At 36.5% G+C, this 23,874-nt stretch overlaps 1 protein-coding gene across 5 annotated transcripts in view; it reads right to left on the bottom strand.

Moving 5' to 3' along the window:
* Positions 1 to 7,909: 7,909 nt before the first annotated feature.
* iars1 (isoleucyl-tRNA synthetase 1) overlaps positions 7,910 to 23,874 on the bottom strand; it is a 60,129-nt gene continuing 44,164 nt past the window's right edge. For all 5 annotated transcript variants that reach the window (XM_088915875.1, XM_088915872.1, XM_088915871.1 and 2 more), the window contains 9 exons: positions 21,060 to 21,234; positions 19,490 to 19,602; positions 18,138 to 18,233; positions 16,912 to 17,088; positions 16,633 to 16,753; positions 16,161 to 16,286; positions 12,670 to 12,813; positions 11,326 to 11,478; positions 7,910 to 9,129 (listed from right to left, as the gene is read on the bottom strand). In XM_088915875.1, coding sequence (XP_088772001.1) covers positions 9,047 to 9,129; positions 11,326 to 11,478; positions 12,670 to 12,813; positions 16,161 to 16,286; positions 16,633 to 16,753; positions 16,912 to 17,088; positions 18,138 to 18,233; positions 19,490 to 19,602; positions 21,060 to 21,234 — 1,188 coding nt within the window. In that variant the 3' untranslated portion in view covers positions 7,910 to 9,046. The remainder of the gene's footprint in view (positions 9,130 to 11,325; positions 11,479 to 12,669; positions 12,814 to 16,160; positions 16,287 to 16,632; positions 16,754 to 16,911; positions 17,089 to 18,137; positions 18,234 to 19,489; positions 19,603 to 21,059; positions 21,235 to 23,874) is intronic.

Below are 23,874 nucleotides of genomic sequence, written 5' to 3'. Positions count from 1 at the left end.
GCATCGTCACTAAATACTCTAAGTTACAGTACATAACAGAAATAATTAAAAGAGATTAATATTAGCAAACTGTTAAAAACAATGTGCTCTATAATATAATTTTAACTAACAAACAAACGAAAGGTAAAATGCATTAGTTTGCAGCAATATGTGGAATCTTTTGAAGGCCCTGTGTATTTTGAAATCATTGATCATTAAATCGACAGCTTATGTACTGGTTTATGGACAGGTAAAAAGTTCATGCACATATGTGATCTGTGTAAAAAACTTCCCAAATACAGCCCACTGATATATTTGTTTAAGCTCATTCTGTGTAGGACTGTTTCTCCTAATATTCCACCCGTGTCTTAGAATGATCCCGAAACACATTCGCCCTGATCCCACTCCATAATGTTCTGTTATTTTTATACACTTCTTTTCGGAGAGCAACATCATTCTGCAGTTTAAGTCCATTCACAAGCTATGTCAAACATTTCAATTTTAAAATTTAAATATTAAGAAACAACGCACGGTTGTTACACTAGGTTGTAAAACTTTTGAACCATAACCAAAACGGAAATGAAAGCGAGTCACCTCTGCTTTGGTAGAAAGCAATTGCAATTTCATTCACCACAGTATGATTTATTTAATTTATTTGGCTTTAGCTTGTGTGTTTGCTTTCACATTACAAATTTAAACATCTTATATGTTAGCAATTTGTTATGCCTCTCTGTACCTCAATCCCCCTGTATCCTAACACATACTGCAAAGCTACTGATATAGTTCATAGGCTGGCAGGACTGTGCTGCCAAAAGTGCAATCACCTCTTTTTATGATTTGCACCAGTCTGGCAATGTCAGCCTGGTTTAATTCTTTTTGCATCCCCCATTGACCATTAATTACCATACCTGGAGAAATGGCAATCTGTCTAGGCATAGTGTAGATTCCAAGACGTCTTTCTTCTCTATTTCATTTTTTGGGAGCTGTATTCTTCAATTATTACAAATTGAAAAGCTAAGTGATTCACAATCCCTTGAAAAGGAACTCCGACAGAACATAAAACCAAGAGAAAGCTTAATTTCTACTGTATCTTTTGTTGACACAGATTTATTATTGAGAAGGTCAGTTTCCACGTTCAAAGCTACGCAAATTATAGGATGTATCACGGTTCACATTCCTTTAAAAGGACTAGGCTTAAAAACAACCTTTACAGATTTTTTAGGGAGTTGTACTCTTCTCTTAAGGAATACCAGACCTGACCAAAGTCTGTCTGGTTTACTTCACCTAAGTAAACAGGTACTGTAGATCACATGGCTTTTCTTAACTCTGGACTTTCTTCTGTTCTCATTACAATCAGGATTTTGAAGAGTGCATGTTTTTTGGACCTCTTACACAAATTAGTTTTTTACCCCATGCTTTTTCTGAGGGCCCTGACACTGGCCTGGCTTCAAGTCAGTCTAATGTCTACATCTCAACCTACAGTATACTGTATGTCTTCCCTCATGGACAAAAATGTGCCTTGAAGTATTACACTATTATTTTAGATTTGCTGAGCAGACCTCCTTATCCAGTGCGACTTATAGGCAGTTATGAACTCAGGAAATGAATGGTTTTGAACCTCAGTCACAATCATCTGGAGAACTCTGCTTATACAACCCATGCTGTGCTCCCTGTCTGTGCCTTGATTTGATCTGAGCACACACATGATACAGTAGCACCACTCCCCGGACAGTGGATAGCTCCACCAGGCTAGTAGATCCCTCCTCTGCTGCGACAGAGTTCTTCACCGTCTAGATTTCAGAGGGGGAGACATCACTTCCGTGTCTGGATCATGCACACCCTGTTACACTTTACTTTCCTTTAATTTTTATTTTCTGTTAGGTTTACTGCACCACATCATTTCCTGTGAAGGCTAGATCCCATAAAGTCAAGACTGAAGCACTGTACTTCACTCTACCAAACTTTGGCAGCAGTGACCAAAACCATCTTTTAAGAAAGAACAGATGACTTTGGTGAATAGTGAATATGGAAGAGAGGAACATACACTTTACAGTATATCCCCCTCACACTTTACCACTTCTGGAATTCCTAATTTCAGGTGAAAGGCTGAAAAGCTGGAGTGAAGCTTTACAAATTAAATATCAAATTAATAAATACCACCAGAGATGCCGTTTTTGGCCACAGTGTGGGTAAATCAATTCATAGACAATAAGAGTATAATTCATGAATAATGAAATTATCAATGAATTAACACTTTCTTGCCTCTAGAAAAAGAGTCAGTTTCTGCCTGGTATGATTTCTTCTCAAACATTTTGTAATATCTCCAGAAGTTTAGACGGTAGAAGCCTGGTTTATGGCTTAAATTAAAGCTAACATCATAAATAGATCTTCTTATGTTTTGGGAAGGTGTTTAAAGATAATAAACCCACTTCAGCCCATCTACTCATCATCAAAAATATGGTTTAAGTAAAAATGCATTTTTATCATTGAAAATGAAGGTGATTAACAATCCTTTGAAAAGCAATTCCCAAGGAACATAAAGCCAATTGAAAACTTATTTTGTACTGTATCATTTGTTGAATAAGAGTTAATCTTGAGAAGGTCAGTTTCCACTTTCAATTATATGAAAATTCCAGAGTGCATCTCAGTTCTTATTCCTTTAAAAGCACTAGGTTTTAAAATAGTCTTAACAAATGTACAGACTTACTGTAGGTCTTAAAAACACTGTTTTAGGATATTTTTTCACTAACATATTCAAGCTTTGAATCTCTTCGTACCTTGAAGGGGTTTATATATCTGACCTTCTGCTGGATAATTTTGTATTTTCACATAATATCCAACTACAAAAATTAAAAAAAAATCTCTAATGTAAAATAATGATCTCAACACTGTGTTCTTAGGCTAGACATACTAAAATTCACCAAATTAAAACTTTTTCCAAAGCAGTTTCTTTGCAGTAACATAGAGTATCTCAGTGACCTTAGTGTGAATAAAAGGATAAGCTACTTTTTTTAATAGATTCCTGTCACCGTACCAGTAGGCTACGACTTAATGTTCTAGCGAACATAATGTTAGTAATAAGATGTAAAAAAACGTAGGAATATATATTAAAAATCTATGCCAGTTAAAACTAAAACTTACATTCATTTAAGGCATAAGTGACAAACGCAAACAGGTCAATCACATATTTTTCATAAGTCACATGATGGAAAAAAAGTTGCTGAACCTCAACCTAAAATATAAAAAAACGGGATATTTTAACATGCACAGCACATTTTGAGAAATGCACCACCGCAAGGTCATGCACATGACATTTTCACAGAATACTAGAATATGGCGCTGCTCAATCATATCTGTAATATGAAACGCCAAATGAAATGCTGATTTCAACGCCGGTGCTAATGTGTCTTATGATAATAAACGTCGTCTTACCTGCGTTTGCTGAGCACGGCACAAAAGAGAAGTGATCCCGTCAGAGGAGGGATGCTGTTGCTAAGCCGCAGAAGAGCGACTCCACTCCAGGGGCGCTTTATTAAACGCACGGAATTAAACAGATCCGTTTTCAGCTTGCTGCAAGTCCACAGTGACTCCCCAGACGGATCAACCAAGAAACTTAAAAGACCATGACTTGGTTTCTACCTGTAGGGCCCCCTAGACACTACAGATTGCGAATACAATGCAAAATCTTTTTTTTTATCTCATTATAAAAATTTTCGACAGGTGACATACCTGTCTGTATATCAAAGGCAGGTGTGTAGCGATCATTTAAACAAATATTGGGGTTAAAATGTCTGCATTGTTAAACATGAAGTAAAGGAGACGTGGGGTTCTGTCATTAAATCTTAAATTTAACGCACGGAAGTATTTTTAACAGTAAACAACTGTTTTGAAAGAGCGCCTTAAGGACATTATTCCAAGATCCTGCAACCAGGAATGACTGACGTTATCAACAGTTCAACTGGTAGCATAGTCATAACTGCTGTAGTATTAAGAACCTGTACGAAAGCAACAACTCTTAAAAATATAACTAATTCAACAGTTTGCATTCTCGATTCTAAATTATAACGTTAAATGTTATAACCTGACAAGATCTTAGAATAAATCTAGTCCATTTCTGCATTACTGGTCCAGGTGCAGCATGAATGTTTATTTCGCATCATCCAGCGATCAGTGTGTTTTTATATAAACTTTCAGCTTATTTAACTGCGCTCTTAACACAGAAAATAATGATTTAAATGCGCAAGAATGTAACTTTTATTTTTCTTTTAAATCCCTTTGTAAATCTGGGACAGGGGCTCTAAGAAAGCATATATACAAGGGATAATTCTTACGTCTTTAGAACCCTATACCAAATGCCTTCTTACCTATTTTCTGTTGCTATGTGTTCCTATGAAGAGTGTTGAGTTTGTAAAAGATCCTGCCGGAGAGGGCAAGAGAAGCTGAAACTACTTTTAACTGACTAAGATTTTTCCATTACGTACCACACAAGCAAGGCCTGGGAAAAAAAGAAAGACCTTAAAAAAGGGGCACTCGGTCTGGTTTTCATTGACAAAGTCCTTACCGTAAGCCCTAAATGTTTAAAGATGCAGCGTCTTATTTTTTGTGTTGACAGACCGACAAAATACATATTCCTGCAAGGCACTTTTTTTTCCTTTTCAGTCAGACAGTTTCACCATGTTCAGGGGTTTTATCAATTTAGTCAACAAGCTAAAAAACAATCCAGTTGTTAAGAGCACAGTTATAGGACATATGAGCATGTGAGCGATAAAAACAAATGTTACAAATGAACAGGCCAGCTAGTGTGCATTCCCTACATATTCATTCTAATAAAATATATAACTCCTTATTTTTTATTTAAACTGTTAACGCACTCTACACTATAGTTAGCCATTTGTTATTGGTTTAAACAAGTTATAGACAAGATCATATTATTTATAAATATTTTCTAAATGCATATTAATGTATATTTTGCTGGAATGTTAAACAAAACTGAAATTAAAGGAAAAATGTTTGTACAATGTTTAGAGTAAACATTCCTAAAGAAAGTCCAAATATTGCACTAAGTACACCAAGGGGAACATTCATTGAAGATGGAAAAATGTTTACTTTGGATTCGGATTGAATTTCTGCTATATCCAGGAGGTGGTTTTATGTGGAACTTTTTCTAGAGCTGAAGTCTTTTCAAAAAAGCAGATTAGGTCTCATTCTTCATCTTAACCTCATAACACGCAATGGAACATTTCAGCATCAAGCAGATTGTCCTAGCCTGTACACAAGAGCTAAGACAGTGGGTGTTCGTGCAAACATTTTCCTCCACACAACAGTGGGATGACCACATCCATCAAGACTATCTCTGGGGCTTTTCCTTGGAATAGCAAGGTTGGCAGAAAACACCACTGATAGCAGAGCTCAAGGTGCTATAGCCAGTCATGATGGATCACGTCCACAGACTATTATATACTTTTACATAACACATTGTGACAAGCAACAGATGTGCTACATTGCCATAAATATCATACCCCTCACAAGTGAAACCTGTAACTAGTCAGACATTGAACACTTATGTGACTAAGAAATGATGGGAAGATCTTTAGCTGCTACATTGTATTACCACTATGTAGCCTGATTTTGTCAGATCACAGAAAATAAGCAAAGGTGGGCCTGATCGGTACCGAGATGGGAGACCTCCAAAAGAAATGAGGCTGTTACTGTCTGTAGCACTGGTGGAGCAGTGGGCTACACTGTTCATCCTCGACCACAATTTATAAGCGGATACCTCAATATGGTCACAGGGGACTCTATACTGTATGAGATGATGTCTTATAGCTAAGACATGAAATGCGTAGAATAAAATAATATATATTAATATAATTCTAGATATTTCCAAGTGACTTGGCCAATAAAAATTCCATGGCAGTGTTCTCAAGTGTAGGGATCTTAACGCCCATTTCCTAGCTTAATTACACACTGTATTTGCACAGTCTAGCCTACATGAAGTTCCTCTTTAATTCAAGAGGTAATTTCCCACTTCTTCATCTTCATCTGAACTGCTGTGTAATGGGGGGCAAAATGGCTGCCATGGGTCACCCAGGAGCGTGGTTCACCTCAGTGGTGGGTGAGACGGGTCTCTTAAACATAAACCTCTTTGTAAGTGATTAAAAAGCCATTTGTTCCAGGGTTTTTTCCAGACAAAACACTTTCTTCAGTTGTTTAGAAGAAATATAACCACAGGGCAGCAGACGGGTTTTTCAAAACTTCTGTGGATGGGGCCGGTGTGATGCCAGAGAAGAAAGTTCATTCTGAAAGGCCCCAATGTCTCCAGTTTGAAGATCAGTTCTCATTCTTCATTTGCAGGGCGTTTCTGTTCCATGACAATTTCCATAGGTGGTGGTGTCTTTAGTACAGTGAGATTTTAAGTGCCAGGCAACTGCAAATGCTTTGGTATCGGAATGCTTTGTATAGCATGTTCCACAAACCAGTTAGTCAATCCTCTTTGTTGTGGGTTTATAGGTTCATTGAACTACTACTTTAAGTTTATATTTTCTGTGTACACTTTTTTTCTAAAGTATTGTCAGTGAAAAATAAAGTATTGTCTTTTTCCATCATTTTCATAACCTAATAAACTGAAAGATACCTTGAAACACATCAAAGATGTACACAACTACAGCAGCCACATATCGCTGCCCAGGGTTATGGAGTAGAGGCTAGGGCTCTGGACTTGTAACTGGAAGGCGCTTGTAAATGAGCATGGCACTTCATCCATATTGCGCTAGTAAATCACCCAGCTGTATAAAATGTAGCTGCTTTGGATAAAAGCCATCAGCCAAATAAAATATTAGTAGGTTATCAATCACCTGTGAGATGTAGAGAGAGGTTTGAATGTTGACCATCTTCAAGCTTTCTCACCTCATTAATTTTGCCTAGTCTCCAACAAATAGTACACTTATGTCCACCAGAAGCTTAAAAAAACAGGATTAAAAAGCTTTTAATGCTAGCTGCAAAATAACTTATTTATTTTTTAGCAATGACTGAGTGTGAATGCACAAAGGGACTATGATGAAGTGATCCTCAAATGTGAAGTGAAATTGTTGGATTATTAACAAATTCACTTTACCAACTTATCTACATCAATTACAATATTTAAAATATCACACAAAACACAAAGGACATTAAAAGAAAATAAAATGAATATGAATGAGGAATATACAAATAAATGCATAGCTTAGTATTTTTAAATGGGAACATGCTCCAGCCCTGTATGTCTTTGTAACCACTACCCTTAACAGTTCGGTTTTGTTTAACATTAGCATAAACAAACATTTCTGAGGCAAGCTCTACAGTACTTACAACAAACAATCTAGGATTCAAGTACATCACACTTATGGTTTGACAAACATAGCTAAAAGATTTCCCTTTGGAATTGACTGAAATTTACAATACGCAATGTTGGGTCAGTAGAAATGTACATGATATGAATGCAATAAATCTCCAAAGACTCATCAAAATCATGCATGCTTTCCCAAAATGAAATGTTGAATTTGTATTGTTATACATAAAAGGTCTTTCCTCGTGAGGAATCTGAGTTACACAACTGCCTTTCAGCAACAGCACCATCATCTGTAACAGAAGTGAACTGCTGAACGAGCTGTTCATCTCTGAGCTTTCATCTAACTGCATGTTAAATCTTCTCTGGTGCACGCCCATTGAAACACAGCTCTTTATATTTAGCTGTGATTAATATGGACCACATGATGTGACTTGACGGATTTACAAATGGGTGAAGCTCTTGAAAATTAAAGATCAAAGGTGTCTGTCTAATCAATCATTAACTCACACTTTGTTAACAGATCAACTGCCAAACCAGGTGAATATGAGAATGAAGACAGTAGTTCTGACTTGTACTGCATATGAAGAAAACACAGGAACAACATTTTTTTAAGCCATTTTATTATGCATACCTCTGCACCAAATTATTCCCATCGCCAATATGGCAAAAGCTCCCATTTTGCCAATTTATGTAGATACAGCATCTTTGATGAAAAGGTACCACAGAACCTAAAACAACTGCTCCTGTTTCGTTAACTCCCCAATCCACAGCAGGGACCTAATGCCAAGAGTTACACAATTTAGGAGATTATGAATGATAAAATTACAGTTAGTTTGCAAGCAAGGCTAAGAATGATGTCATTTAACTCCCAACACAAATCACTGAAAAAACATTTTTTCTGAATTAACAGTGTGACAGCACAGAGCATTTCCTTTATCCTTTATATCTCTGAAAGGGAGAATGACCTTGACTTGGACATGCGCAGAGGCTGTATGAGGTCAAAATGCTTCCAAAAGAGAAAAATGCCAACTGCTTTTCTGGATGATAAAATTCCCCAAACTGGAATCTTTCTAGAGGGAAGTTCTGTTTTTTGAACTCCTGATATCGAAAGCCATTCTATGCAGGAATATGATATTGAGACAGCCCTCTGAGGAAAAACATACAAAGAATAGAGCACAAACATCCTTTCTGAATAAAAAAAACAATCCTTGTAAAAATTTACCACTCAATGAAAATACAGGAGGGTATCTGACCTCACATGTACTGTATTATTTTACTACCTTTTATTACATAGAACTTTAGAAGTGAAACAATAAAGGAAATGCATATTGCAAAAGTTCTGCATGCGGACAAAGTCAACAATTCCCAACCCTCCTTCGCATCCATAGTTCAGGCTGGCTGTCATTCTAGCTGAGCTCTCACTAACTTAATAAATGCTTAATTGATCTGATAATAGGATTGATATGAACTCAGTTTTTAGCTCATAAACATGCTTAAGGATACCCGTTACATTTTGTGAGTAACTAACAGTTTTGCATAAAAAAACAATGACAAGAATTTCAATCAAACAGCTAGATCACTTAAGTAAAGAGCTCAGCTGGAACAAAACCTCACAGCTTTGATGGATTCCCATGACCAGTTTTGGGAAACCCTGGACTAAACCAACCAATTTGTGGTACAATACTTAGATCTGGGATCTACAATTTCAATAGTGAATACCATTTCAATTCTTAAAAACATTTATGCTTCTGCTGTAGTAGGTAAAACTCTTACAAACACCGTCTTCATGTTCAGTGTCTTCACTGAGGTCTGTTCTGTGATCTCTGAAATATATATATAAAGATGCATTTTATTATGTGTGCATAATAAGAAATAAAGATGCTTTTGCCAATGTTAGATACACAAAATCTGTAAAAGGAAACTCTCTCAAATGTCTTGTCAAGTTCTCTACAAATTATTATTTGTAAAAAAACCTTGTAGGATGATGCACTTTCTAAATATTTTATATATCTTTATGGCATCTTTCGACAAACTGGGATTGTCAAAAATACCGAAATAAAACACGGATTAAAACGATCAATATCTCACACTATGATGTCATAGTATGATGTCAATGTTATTGACAAGACTCTCCAAATTAAGAAAATTCAACGGATTATGGCGAATTGAAGAATTCAGCTTCGAAATGTTAAATGTAGATCAAATACAGATAATACTAGGTTGTAAGACTTCACAAATAACTGTAGCCACCACTGTTGAAAATAAAACTGCAATTCTTCAAGAAACACCATAAATAACCAGAAATATCTGCAGCACGTCAACTGCACTGGATAATAAAAACCTGCCATCGTTCAAGAACAGACCCTGAAATGAATAGAGAACTTTTCCAGCAATGTATCTGTAATATTTCTGCATCATAGCCCTGATTCATTGTTTCAGATGTCAGACTGGAGAGCTCTAGGTGCCTGAGGGATGTGACCTACTTTCGTGTGTTCAAGTATACAAAAAAACAAATACTCTGGACAACTTTAGAACCTTTATTCAAGTGCTTACAAGTTATAAGCACTAATAGATCATTGTCAATAAGGCACTGCCTTAGTGTTTTGTCCAGATACTCAGTATATATCAAAGAATCTGGAACCAATTTTTTTGTTCGCTTGCATATGTTCAGCTCTTTTAATTTTCTTTCTTAACCTTGAATACACAAAATTTGGTAAACATGGATTTTTTTACTGAAAGGAAAAAACAACAGGCAACCATACCATCTTTAAATTACATAAAGTATCAAATTGTTTTTGCCAAAAGCATCTGATGAACAAAATGTAAACAGCCATTAAGATCGTAAGAGATTTTTCTACTTTTTTACTCTTTGGCTGTTTTTTTTTAAACTTTTATTGAGAGAATTATATAAGCTGAGGAATGCAGAAAAGGAACAATAAACAAGGTTTGGCAATAAAAAAAAACTTCCAAGCTTTCAGCTAAAGAACCAAATACGAAACTAAAATTGACCAAAAACATTTTTCACATCATGCCTATAATAAGCTAGGTGCTTTCCTGTGGTGATTGTGATCCCTAAAAAAACTAATTTTGTAACTGTCCATCACTTGTTAATGCCCTAAAAACCCACATTATCTATGTTCTTGCATTTTCATGGCCTTTATTCTAATTAAAAGATTAATATGTATCATAAACTGATGACTAAAACTTCACGGATACATTTAATTTCTAACATATTTGCATATGGATATTGGAGAAAAAAATCTTAAGTAATCAGTCTTCACATTAAGTCCTTTACAAATTCAGTGAACTACCAAGTCAGAGCAAAATGCTCCACATCTCTTTTAATACTATAAACAAATATTCCAATAAGCTCAAATTTAAGCAAGGGCCATTGGTCATGTTAATAGTTTTAATTATAATCAAATCAAATATACAAACATCGCAAACGATTCTCTTCCAAAGTTTACTCAGAAGGGGAAAAAACGATCCTGCTCCATTTTTGGGGTGTGCGATACGCACGATGGAGGCATCAGATTCTTTATTTTTTATTACTATTTCCATAATAAAAGATTTTACCGTCTAAAACAATAGGCATAATTCAGTTTAACATTGCAAGCATGTTTAAAAATGCTAATTCTTCATAAAGACTGTAAAAATGCAAGTCAGTGGTAACTGGTAAAGATTGAAACTTGTTCAACAAGGGTCCCAAGATCCATTACTTGCACCCATTGTCCCATTCCGTGATTAAAAAACAAAGCTCAAGATTACAATGGCAGTAAATACCCCTCTGCTTTGCCGTGACAGAAGAAGAGTGATGGAACAAAGGAGCTCGCTACAGCTCATTAACTAGAAGTTCTCTCCCTACTGAAGCTTAAGTAAACTCTAACAGAATGTGAAAGCTGCTACACACATACTTAAAGTGTTCTAGGAAAAGTGGTAAGTCCATTGTCTTCTTCCATAGACCTCCACTATGCGTTAAAAGGTAACCCTTTATAGTCATTGGGGCTGAAAGGCCTTACCTTCGCTCAGGGCCTCGTCAAGATACAGCTCGAGTCTTCGGCTTCGCAGACCAAACACTTTTGCCGCTTCCTGCAGGAGCCCTGCGTATGTAAGCCCATTCTGGCCAGAGGGGTTAGCCAACAGCAGAGTTCCCACTTCTCCATTCTGGCATTCTAGAAGAGCAGAAGAGTGTTTTACAAAAGAGAGGGGGCCATCTGGATCAGCTGAAAACGTAAGGTGCAATGTGGCTTGAAGTCTGAACATTCAGGGTCCAGAATGCTAACCATTGCAAAAGACTAAAAAGGATACTAACTGCAGGGCACTACAAGTAACTACAAGTAGAGCACGTCTACATATCCTTGAGTATTTAGGTCAACTACTTGACATCTTCTTCTCATCTTTATAAATTTCAACAATCAGTACAGTGCTTAAGGCAATCTGGTAAATTACACTACAGGATCTGTAGTCATACTGCTCAAGAAAAAAATATTCTAGTTATTTTATGAATCTGCATAACATAGTAAATATATAAAAAGGCAACTTTCATGGTAAGTAACAAAGCTGTAAGCTGTAAGCTGAAAACTGCCGGAAATTACGGAACGTACCAGTATGGTCTAAAACGTACCACGGTACTTACTGCGTGACTAAAGAACCACGGTTTACTGGGATACCGGTTTTACTGTGCACCTCTAGTAGTACAGTACATAAGCTAGATACAGATTGCCTAGGACCCACTTAGTGGGTGCAATAATAGCATGGCTGTAAAGTGGAGGTCATCAGAACGTCCTCACTATTTATACATACTGCAGCTGGGCATGGCAGCTGTTAATGCTTCCATCTCACCTTTTTATCCAAACTCATCACTCATCGCCAGGGTCTTCAAGAAAGGAATTCTCTGCCCATAGCAGTACGAAAAACAACTTAAAAATACAATCCTGAATTTTGTCATGCGACATCATTTTTGATTTGTGCCTATTGAGAAGCTATGCCAGTCTAGTCTTGAATTTCTGCACTGTCGCAACCATCGGTTCTTCCCTCACTCCCCACTATGATTCTACGTATTTCACATTTCCTGAACTGAACTGTGTGTGGGCTTTTGCTTTCTGTCTACTTTGTCTTTAATGGACCCTCCAGAAAACAAAAAAGGTCACAGGCCTACTGATACCGACAATATGGTGGTCGAGACATCCTCCATCATTCCGTTCTGAAAACTCTCAATTCAAAGTTGGCAGTTTGAGTGGAAAAACACCATCCTCCCCCTCAGCAGTAGCAACCGCAAACCTTTTACAGTACCTCTGTGATTTTAAAATAATTACCATAACCGCTCCTTCGTTAATGGGCCTTTGCATTGAAGGTGAACTGACCTTGTGGCTTTGCGTTGAGCAGCTGCAGGTTAATGTAGGGGCAGAGCACTGTCTCAGAACTGGGGTCTTCTGTGGGAGCTGCTCCCGATGTCACAGTCAGAGTCTTTTTGTTCAAAGCCAGCAGGTCTGTCTTGCTGCTCAGTTCTAAAAAAAACACGAGAAAACATCAAACGCACATTATCTTCCTAACTCATGTTTCGGACAGCAGACTGGTTTGGTCATCAAATGTGCAAAAAAATAATGTGAAATTTTTTCCTTCAAAGAGGCAAATAAAAATGAAATAGTCAATGATTCCTGTGTTTCTCAAACTGTCGAAGGACAAGAAATTACAAACAAGCATTCAGTGAAATTTCCACTCCAAGACGCACATTCTAAAAGTGTTAAAAGCTATCAAACAACATTCACAACAGTTTCTCAATCAGGAGATATACAGTTCAAGTATAAGATCTCGCAAGAGATGAGGATTATCATGAAGTTGTTTTTTTATTTAAGGCCTAAATAATTACTAGAAAAACTTGACTGATCCTCAAAACATTTTAATGGGCATAATGTAGTACAGCGATGTTTAAGGTGGGAATTTTTTATATTTAAAAATAATAGGCAGTAATTCCTTTACAAGGAATAAAAATGGGAACATCCAGTATAAATATAAATCACACTAAATAAGATCTAACTGAAAAAAGAAAATGAGATCTGCGCACTGTCAATTAGAGTCCTATACACTGGGATCCAGATTCACATAAGATGAAACCCATACACATACTCGACACATCGTAAACAATTTTTTAAGTGTAAAAAGAACACAGAAAGAACTCAAGGGTTTGAAAGGAATGCCTTGGAATAGACGCTACACTGGGATTTAGAGCTTCTTGAGGGACACCAGCCCTACAATGGAACACTCTCCACTGAGTACAACTATACAAAGCTACCTTCCACCATTTACCTGTACCGGACACCAGTATCAACACTATTCTAGGAACATCACCTTCTACAGCTTTAAGATATATAGATATAATTTTGAAAAAAACATAGATTTGTAAATATAATGCATTTCTCATGTCGAAAGGCTTTCGGGTCTCTCAATTTCTCGTGCCACAGTCTGCGCGATTTGCCAGGTCCCACATCTCTTTAATTTTAGTGTGCATTCAGATGTGGAATCTGCCATCTGCAGCTCTGAGATGACTACTGCCGCAGTCACTTCTGGTGTCTGCTCATCCCTCATCAGGAAAAGCCTGCGCAGACTTTTAGGGCACACAGCAGTTACAGTGCAGGAAAAGCTACTTGACCTGTATCAGAAGAACAGATACCCTGGGTAACAAACCAGCCACTGCTCTTGTACAGTACATCTGCTCTGGACCCCGCAGCCTGGGCATTACAGAATATTTACAGTTGACTGAACCACACTTCAACCAAAGGAATTTAGATGATGGAAAAGGGTAAATGATCAGGAAAAAACACAACTGTCTAAATTTCTTAATCGTGCTTCTAAAACCATAGAACCTGCAAATTCACACAATTCTTATGATAATCTGAAAACTTCATTATTACCAAGATGTTCGCTATCACACTTCAAAACGCTGGTCTGAACCAGACATTTCATAGCCATTTGTCAAAATGTTTGCCCACAGCCTGCTTATTTTGAGACCATCAATCATATTTTATCGGAGCCTCACTTTACTTTGGGACATCGCCAGATAAAATCTATTCACCTGAAGCTTTTGCTATAAGCCTGTGGCATATCTCGCATTAACCGTCTGCTCAATTTATTTTCAAAGGAAAGATTAATTAAAAGCAAAACTATTATTTCTCATTTTCTGGTCATATAAGCCAAAAATACTTCAGAGAAATAGTGGGGAAAAAAAATCAGTAAAAAGAAGCACAATTATTGTTCAATTCATATAGCTGCTTGTTAGTCAGTCCTTCAATTAATCAATCAAGTTAACAGCTATCTGACACTATCTTTTCGTGACAGCTTAAATGACTGAGCTCCAGCAGCACATGCTGTACAAAAGGATGAAAGTTATATAGTGACATACAGCGATGTATAGTTGTACACAATGAACTTTAATTTATTGCACCAGATATAAAATAATGCTGTTTCAATTCATAACATGCCACTAAATGTTACCCTAAAGCAGGCATCTCTAACTCTGCCAATGAGCCCCGACCTAGAATGTTTAATAAGACATCAATTTCTAAAATTTGGAAAAACTGTTAAATTGGAAGTGATCTGTTCAATTTAGAAATAATATGGATATGACAGCTACAGATGATCAAAGTTATCTTAATTGAGCTCATTACAATTGATCAATATCTCACGAATGATCCTAATTTTAGATAAAGGGTGACATAAGACCTACTGGACTGCGGACTTTCCAAGACCGCGCACACTGCAATATATATTTGTTGTATGATTACAGAGTTACAACATTCCTGTAAATAGGATTAGATTCAACTCTAAAGGCTAAGAGCCTTGGAAATAAAAATGTCAACAGAAACATTAGATGTCTGTTAAGTCTTATCAAATAAAAAAAATAATCTAAGCTCCCAAAGGCCTTTAACATTGAAGAAAGATTTGCAGATTTGTATTGTGTATGTTCATATTTAGAGAAAGCATGGATTTACCTGGTACAAATTCATTTCAAACCTCACAGGATACCATGAAACACCACCATAAATGTAAAGTGCCATCTACACACATTAAATTGTAAGGCAAATAGTTCATTAATACCAATTAATATAATATTTAGAAGGATATTTTGACCCACTTTAGCTTTAGAAATAAATCACTAAAAAATGTTCAAGAAAAGAACATTAAATACAGGGCCGACTTTCCCAAGTCTGTTGAAATTAATATCCAAGACACAGTTTTTCCAAGTGCAGCTTAAAACTTAAAAAACGTTCTATGAATAACTCTGGTATTTGACTCCTACATTATACAGTGTCATTTTACACTGCAATAAAATATCACATGACTGTCATTACACACTGCCCAAAAGGTGGTAATATTATACTTGGTAATATAAATTTGTAATTAAAGGTGTAATGTGAATAAAATATTATGCAAGACTGGAATTAAACAGTAGAAGCAGCCACAGAAACAATTAATGAAACTCTGTCCTTTCTGAATTTCCATTCAGAAATAAACAGAAGTTTCCCTTAATGTAAAACCAAAAAAACTAAAGCTATTGAAATTAACTGTAAATTAAGTACTGCTGAACTATGAAATAGCAAATAACACATTACTGCAGTTCGCTAACAAATAAACAATTAAGAAACAGTGCCATAAATGAAATATTAAAAAATAATCTTCATTAAAAGAATGCCCATATTTTTCCCAAACATTTATACTAAAGGTATAAAATTTAAGACCTACAGGAAAAAAAAATAGATAAATTATCTTTCAAAATTAAAACTTTGGCTTATTTTAACTGACTAGAACACCTGAATCTTTGCCCTTCCTTTGACTTATACTGACTTGGATCGCTCACCTGTCTTGCCATTGTACACAGCCCACTGTGTGCTCGGAAGGCCAAAAACACTGGAGCACACAGCCTTCAGCCTCTCTAAACTCAGCTTGTTGTCTCCTTTAGGATTCTCCAGCAGAACGACACCAACTGCAAGTCAAGGGCAAGAATATAAAGCTCTGTTCTGCATTTTTCCAAATCCAAATGCACTCACATACATTTTCTGAGTACAAAACCACGCTAAAAATGCCTTTTGTGTCCTAAATAAAATGCAAGCTTTGCAGAACACAGAATATAAATCTTCTAAATGTAAAAGAACATTTACATGCAGAATTATTTTTAAATATGTAAGGTGGGGATTTCAAACACTTTAATGTACAGACTTTGCCAGCAGTGGTGGAATGAAAGCGTGTGCACTTGATTTATTCTGCCTAAGAAAAGCACTTGCAATGTGGAGTGCAAATGTGTTTCAAGCCAAGAAGGCGGCAAGCCTTACCTTGCTCTTTGTTGTCAAGCTTCATTTTTAAGTTGACATAGGCACATGCAGGTCCTGAAAGAGGAATGTGACCAGCTGCAGCTCCCTTCACAATAGTCAGATCCAGATCAGATCCCTTCAGCTAGGAATTCACAAAGAAAGCACATCACCCCACTATAAATGAACCAAAATGCAAACATAATGCCTTTTGTGTCAGGCATCTTGGAATAACTTTGGTATCTCAGAAAAATAGTCATCATTAGATGAAGAACACAACAGAGAACAACCAATTTGGGGTACCTGGGTTTTCTCCTGAACAATTACACTTGCATTCTTAGGAACAGGATAGGCTTTCAAAGGAGCTTTGATGGTTGCTAGTATAAATTCAGTGTGAGCCTGGATAACTTTCTCCAAGTATTCACTGGCAGGCTGGGAGTTGTAGTAAACAACTATGTCATCAGAGGGAACCAGGTGACCCTTAAACAGAAAAAAAACAAGATACAGTTGAAAGATTTCGCTGAAACATACATTGAATTTCCTCAGGCAGAACTGATTTGTGTGCCTTCCAAATCACAGAGGACTGAACTACATTATTCTACTTCTATAGTGTAACAAGTAAATCCAAATTCATTTTTGCCAATTACAGCTTGAACAGACCTAACAGTGACACTTTCTAACCATACCGATCTTTTCTTAATGTGTTCAGTGACTAACTAAAGGCAGAGATGAGAGCAAATAAAATTTTACATAGTTAAATGTGTGCTTTTCTAAGAGAGAACTGAATTATTTAAAAGAACTTGTGAAATAAGGTATAATCTATTTAAGACACCAAAATGCTTCCCATCCACTACTACTACTCTCTCGCAGTTTCAAGCAGTGGTTAGATGGAAAATTCCTTGATTTTCAATTACAAAGGAATTCAGGTTGGCTAGCTGCCAAACTCTCCTCGGGACAAGTGGGGCCCAAATTCTGAATGGAAAATGTTTGTTTATTAAGGGACCAAGTTATTAAAGAAATCCTTATTACAGTTTAAATCCCGGTACACCTGAAGGTCAGAATTAAAATTTCTTGCAATGTAGCTTATGGGATGTTGAATTACAATTGCACAGTCCTTCAATGCATTTCTTATTTGCTGGTAACCTGAGAAGAAAAAAGTTGTTTAAAGCTGAATGGAAAGCTTTCCAACAAAAAAGCAGCCAGAAGCTTGGAAAAATTAATGATCTTAGCTATCTAAACATTAGCAAAGTAGCAACTAGAAGAAAAATGACTTATTGCCTGCCCCATACTTTGAAGTCACAAACTTCTGTAAAAGTCTGCAGACTACAGTACGTGACACTGAAGTCATCCACCTTTTTTCCTGGAAGACTGTTAAGAAGCAAAGTTACGTGTGATCATTTTCCTTTCCTCTTAAGGAGACAAATTCTACACTGGAAATTCACCTTCTTTAGAATGACCTCCACAGATGTTTTAGTTTAAAGCAGGCAACACTTTTCAGACCTACGGAAAACAAGGTCCGCAAACCCAACCTTTTTGCGAAGTTTCTGAATCCGATTGATGACTTCCCGGGCCACACCTTCGTCCACCATAGACTGGTCCGGGGTAACGTCAAGCAGAACCAAAACCTGGGAGTACAGGCAACCTGTGTTACCTCAAGCAATAAATTCAGACGGGTTTTGCAAAACTGGTCTGAATTACAGCACATGTCAAGAATACTGAATTTATATGTCAAAAAGGAAAGCACAATAATACAGTTCAGTCTAATAAAAGCTGCAACATGAGGATTTGATAACGGTTCATCAAACAAGCACGTTTGATCATGGAAGTGTACCCAAGGTCTACATCTGGGAGTAACCAGTTAAAAATGTAATATATTGTGTGCTCCCCCAACCCCATCCAACTAAGATACCAAGTAACTAAAACTGCATTTATACACTGTAATTCAGAGCGGTTTTGCAAGATGCATTGTAGTTTTAAGAATGTTCAGTCTTGATCCTAGAAAGGAAATGTTCATTTAAAAGAATTAGGAGACATTTTTGGGTATGAGGTGGACATTGTGTTCTGGCATTAAGAGAAATCTTTCTTTTTTGTTTTTTCATGAATACGGATACTGTATGTATTAAATCTCGTGGCCTTTTCTAAGAAATTTTAATCTCCCTTCACAGTTCATCCCGTCAGAGCTACAGGCTTCTCTCTGACCACTTTCTGTCAATCAAGCCTTCTGATCAGATGCCAGCCATATGGTTGGCAGGGTAAGATCTACCTTCATTTCCTGCTCCAGTGAGTTGAGCTCACTTGCTGGACTGATCATTAATCTGTGCTGATTTCATGACACCTGGTCTTCTCCCTCTGACAGAATTCCAATTTCACACTGAGGTGTTTTATTTTTATTTTTAGGTTTTATTCTATTTTGAATAAAAGGTAAAAATGTCTGTTTTTGTCGACTGTAATTGAGAAACTACTCCTTTTGGGAGGTGGAGGAAATGAGAGCCAAATTAACCAAGGGAGGTCTATTAGGACAGCTCAACATGAATGTGGTGGCATCACTACAGATGCATGGACTGCTAGTTTCCAATGTAGCACACTTCATGCTGAAACAAATTCAAAATCTGAATTCAAGAACAGTCTGCAGCAAAGCACTGCAGATTTCCTTCTCAAAACATTTTTCCATAAAACAAAATCTATAATCCACCCCATATGCATGTCTTTTATCCATAAAACATGCATCTAGAAATGCTACATCGTAATAAGCATTATTTTGTTGTGTTTTTCTTTAATGAGCACTTGTGTTATAACTAAATCAGACTTGTGGGCCACAGTTCTAATTCAGGATGCGTTTCATTTGATTTAATTCAGGATACTGCAACTTCCAGGTCTGTACCTGTGCATCTGAATGAGCTTCATACTGCGCATGCGTTTCTGAGACCGGGTCAAAGGTGTACATGAGACGCAGGTCCTCCGCATGAAGTTCATGCCCGTCCACCACAATAGATCCTGAAACAAGCACAGCGATGAAACCAACCAATCAACTCCTTAAATAACCAGGTGAAATCATACAGAGCACATGTGTGCATCCTTTTAATGATGACCTGTTCAATAAGGTCCATAAAACTGCAAGTTGAGGCCTTCTTATTAAAAAATAAATAAGTTTGGTCTTCTTATTATCCACTATTAATTGAAGACTAAGAAAAGTTCTGTTTAACATCACAAAGAGCTAATGTGTAATTTGCCAATTAAATATATTGATGACATGACTGAGTTATTTCCAGATAAAGTATATTGTCCATTCTCATGAACATTACCCAGAAACTAAAGGAAAACAGCTCATATTCTAAAATGATAATAGCTCAAAAAGTCAATAACCATTTTATTGTTTTCCCCCAACAGGAGTACTGGCAATATCTAAAATCTTAGATTGCAGTGGTTGCATACAACTTAAAATCTGATCATTGGTCTGAAAAAAAAACATTATTGCAGTAATGAAGATGACACTAATTAAAGCAATTAACATTGCTAACAAGGCAGGCTGGGATCTGGTGCTTATTATTACTGTCAAAGGAATATATCAGACAGGTATCTGTTTTAAATACTTGTTAATGTACAACCATATCTTCCAGTGGGAACAAAAAATTATTCTCCTTGGAAGAAGAGCCAAATAACAAGACAAAATTCATTTCAATTCTTAGCCCACTTGATAAAAACAGACCAGCAATCATATTTTCACAGGCTCGAGTACATTAAGAAACTCAATATTAAATGGAGATCACCTACTTTTTCCACATACATTTTGTCTATACAAATACAAAATCCTCTATGTATCTGTGATGTATCCATCACAGAATTCAGACAAGTGGCATACTTATGTAAGCGTTCTACATTTTCTAAAAACCCACTGTGTCTAATTTGTAAATAAAACTTAAAACACATCCTTCCCATTCAAGCTAGAGTAGAGCAATAGTTTCAGATTATCAAAGACTTCTCTAAGACCTACTTTCTGTCATCCTAGGGTAAAAACTGTACTTTTATCAGCATTCTCACTAATGCTTGCAGTCTACTATCTCAATGATCGGTGAGACATGGGTAGTATAAAAGATTATCACCTACTTTTACAACTATTATGTTTTTCTGTACCAGCAATATCCTCAGTCTCATTTAGTAGAAGAAAACGAACCCTCTCAAGGTGCATCTTGGTGCTGTACCATTTGACCATTTACTAAATCTGCACTGAAACATCCTTGTTTTCTCAGACAAATACGTCATAGCTCGCCCAGAGAAAATATATTTTTCAACGAAACTGATGTTGTGTGAGCGGGCCTTTCCAACAGAAATATGTAAAATCAAGGGCTGCAATACAAACCATCATGGGGTAAACATTTACACAACAAACCGGGCAGCAGAAAGGACCACAATAAAACCGTTTCCAGAAGTCCACTATAGCAAGAGCAACGCACCTGTCTTCTGGAACACCTCCAGTTGTTCACTCTTTAGCTCTTTGATGGATGTTGCGACAGATTTAAAGGCTCCCTTCAGGCGCTTGCCAAGAACCATGTGATCCGGCTCTGCCCTCAATCTGATGCCGTATTTGTCTTTGTCGGTAGAGAGGGTAAGGTGGCGAACATTCAGTTCCTAGAGGACAAAGAATTATAAAAATAAATATAAGTGAGAGACGCCTCCCCCCCCCCCACACTTTACAGTAATGCATCCTAGAATAATTAATATTACTAGTAGATGACACATTGGGGACAAAAAAAACATCACCCACTCACCACTGGAACATTCTGTGAAGTCCTAAATCATGCCCTGCCTAAAGTGAGTTTCCTTGTGCTATGAGAGTTCAGGAACCTTTGTGACAAAGCCACTATTGAAAACAGACACAGGTCTGTTCTGTAATACAGTGTTTCTTCTCATTTAAATCCCTTTCTACAGATGCATGACAGAATGCATGTCTGTCTCTTCAAATCTATGGAGGGATATTTACATATGGGTCTATGAATAGCAATTTACAGTACATTTTTAGGAAATTATCTAGAAATTCCCTGTAGTCTAGCACAGGTCTTTAGGAGAAGCTATTTCAAACAAACAAGGTTTGGGTTTTTTCTAAGACTGATTTCAGAACTGTCAATGTGGTTTAAATAAAATATGAAAACTAATGAGGCCAAACCACAAAATAGCTTGCTTGCAAAATTATCATGCAGGCACATCCAGCTTATAACTTTCAGGATATGATAAAGCTAAAACAGCATTTTTGTCTAGAACTAATCCATGGTCTATGAAAAGCAGTTCTTGCAGTATTTAAGGCACATTCTCCTGACAGCAAAAAGCATCTACTCTTAACCTAGTTCTGCCTAACACAACACACTTCACGCATAAGTTATCATATTAATAAGAATGACTGTCCAGTAAAATCTCAATAGGCTTTTCAGTGCATTTTGTATCACTGCAGACTTATTAATTCTCAGAACCGTATCCGATGCTTCTGTAATTTCTGATATAAAATCCATGATCAGATACACTAGCAATTCTTTAACTCCTGAAAATAAAACAGCAAAATCTCAAATCGCTGAACTGGGTTAAAAAAAGTATTCCTTACTGGATCTCTAGCCTGCCAATATAAGCAAATCCACCACAGAATATCACTGGATACAGCACCATTAATATGAAGGTACAGCATTTTTTAAAAGCCATCTGCACATTAATTTGTTCCAATGACTTTAGTAAAACCAAATTACATTGTTACAACCCTCCTGTAATTCCAAAGTAATGGCATCTTGTATGGTGTCTCTCTCTGTATGGTAACATAATTAAACCACAGTGTGCATACCACCCCTTGACATCAATCGTTGTGGTTGAGCAACTAATCGCATTTATACCAGAACGGAAACATTTTCTTTTTTCAATCGCATGTGCCAATGCCCTCTAAATACCCTGCTGAAAGACGGCAACAATTAATCACAATGCTGCAAGGATTCCTTCCGACCAGGAGTCTTCTGCCAGTAGATAACTGACATAGCTCTGCTAGATCTATATTTAGCTACGTGTCACGCCTTCCCTGTCCTTCATCCATTTCATTGGCTATATAACAAAAGACAGCAGGATGACCAAAAGTGCACTTGAGAAGTTCATCTGTACAAGACAACCATATACAGGGCTCAACATGCCTGTATTAAAGAAAGCAGCATAAATTTAAATTATGAAAGACTAAAAAAAGGTTACAAAATGGCAGATTCGAGAGGAAACATTAAATGTACAATTTTCCATCACCGCATCAAACATAAAAGACAATGTTTCAATTTGTTGGTTTCTTTAAATTACTTTATTACTTTGTTGAAAACCCTCACTGAAACCAAATGTTATATTTTCTTTAAAATATGCACTACAATCCTATCTCTTGGCAACCCCAATAAGACGTTTTTTCTAAGATAACTAACGCCTCGGCTCACTCAGTGTATAGAAATGGGTATGAGATTCCATGGAGGGAACACTGATATGGATAAAATAATTCAGTGGGAAGCAGCATAGTTCCTTCACCACAATAAAACAAATAGTGCTACATGTTCTCCTAACCAGTTGTTTTCAAAACGAAAAGGTCTTATATTCCATTTTTACAGAATTTTAGTAGATAATACAGAAGACACAAAAAAAGATTTAAGTTTAGTTTCACATAACAATAAATCTAAAACTTTATGAGTTTCAAATACACATCAGTTTCCATTCACAATTCACAATACACGTTTCAAAAAACCTCCTAGACTTCCAGTGCTGACATAAATGTAATATTGAGAGTAATAATAAATTTAAAGATCACTGGATTTTTTGTTGTATGGTATATGCCCCACTTATTTAATCCTGGCTATACCATTTTTTTAAATACTGTTAAAATTTCGTTAAAAGTGTTTATAATAACTGATTTCTTCTAAATTTCTTCTAAAATCGGCCACATGCAGCATAATTATGCTCAAGTAGCAATGAGATTTAGTCACAAAAAATAAAACGTATATCAGGTAACATTTGATTTCCAAATAATTTAATTACAAACTTATTTTTAACAGCTGGGTAATGGTTTTTGACATTTATTTTAACAGAGAAGGTTCTTGGTCAACTTTGGACTAAAGTAAAAGCTGTCCTTAGCAGGGATTACATTATATTGTATTGTGAAATATTCCATATGTTATTTAAAAACCTACAAGACTGTACTACATGCTAACGTAGTTTAACACAATTCAGTCTTCAGAGAAACCCCTCACAGGCCATTCAGCTAAAACTCTT

Source organism: Atractosteus spatula, chromosome 5, assembly GCF_055471065.1.
Source record: "Atractosteus spatula isolate fAtrSpa1 chromosome 5, fAtrSpa1.hap1, whole genome shotgun sequence".
Classification (NCBI taxonomy): Eukaryota; Metazoa; Chordata; class Actinopteri; order Semionotiformes; family Lepisosteidae; genus Atractosteus; species Atractosteus spatula.
Note: the sequence above shows the minus strand (reverse complement) of the source record. Positions and strands in the feature narration are given on the sequence as shown.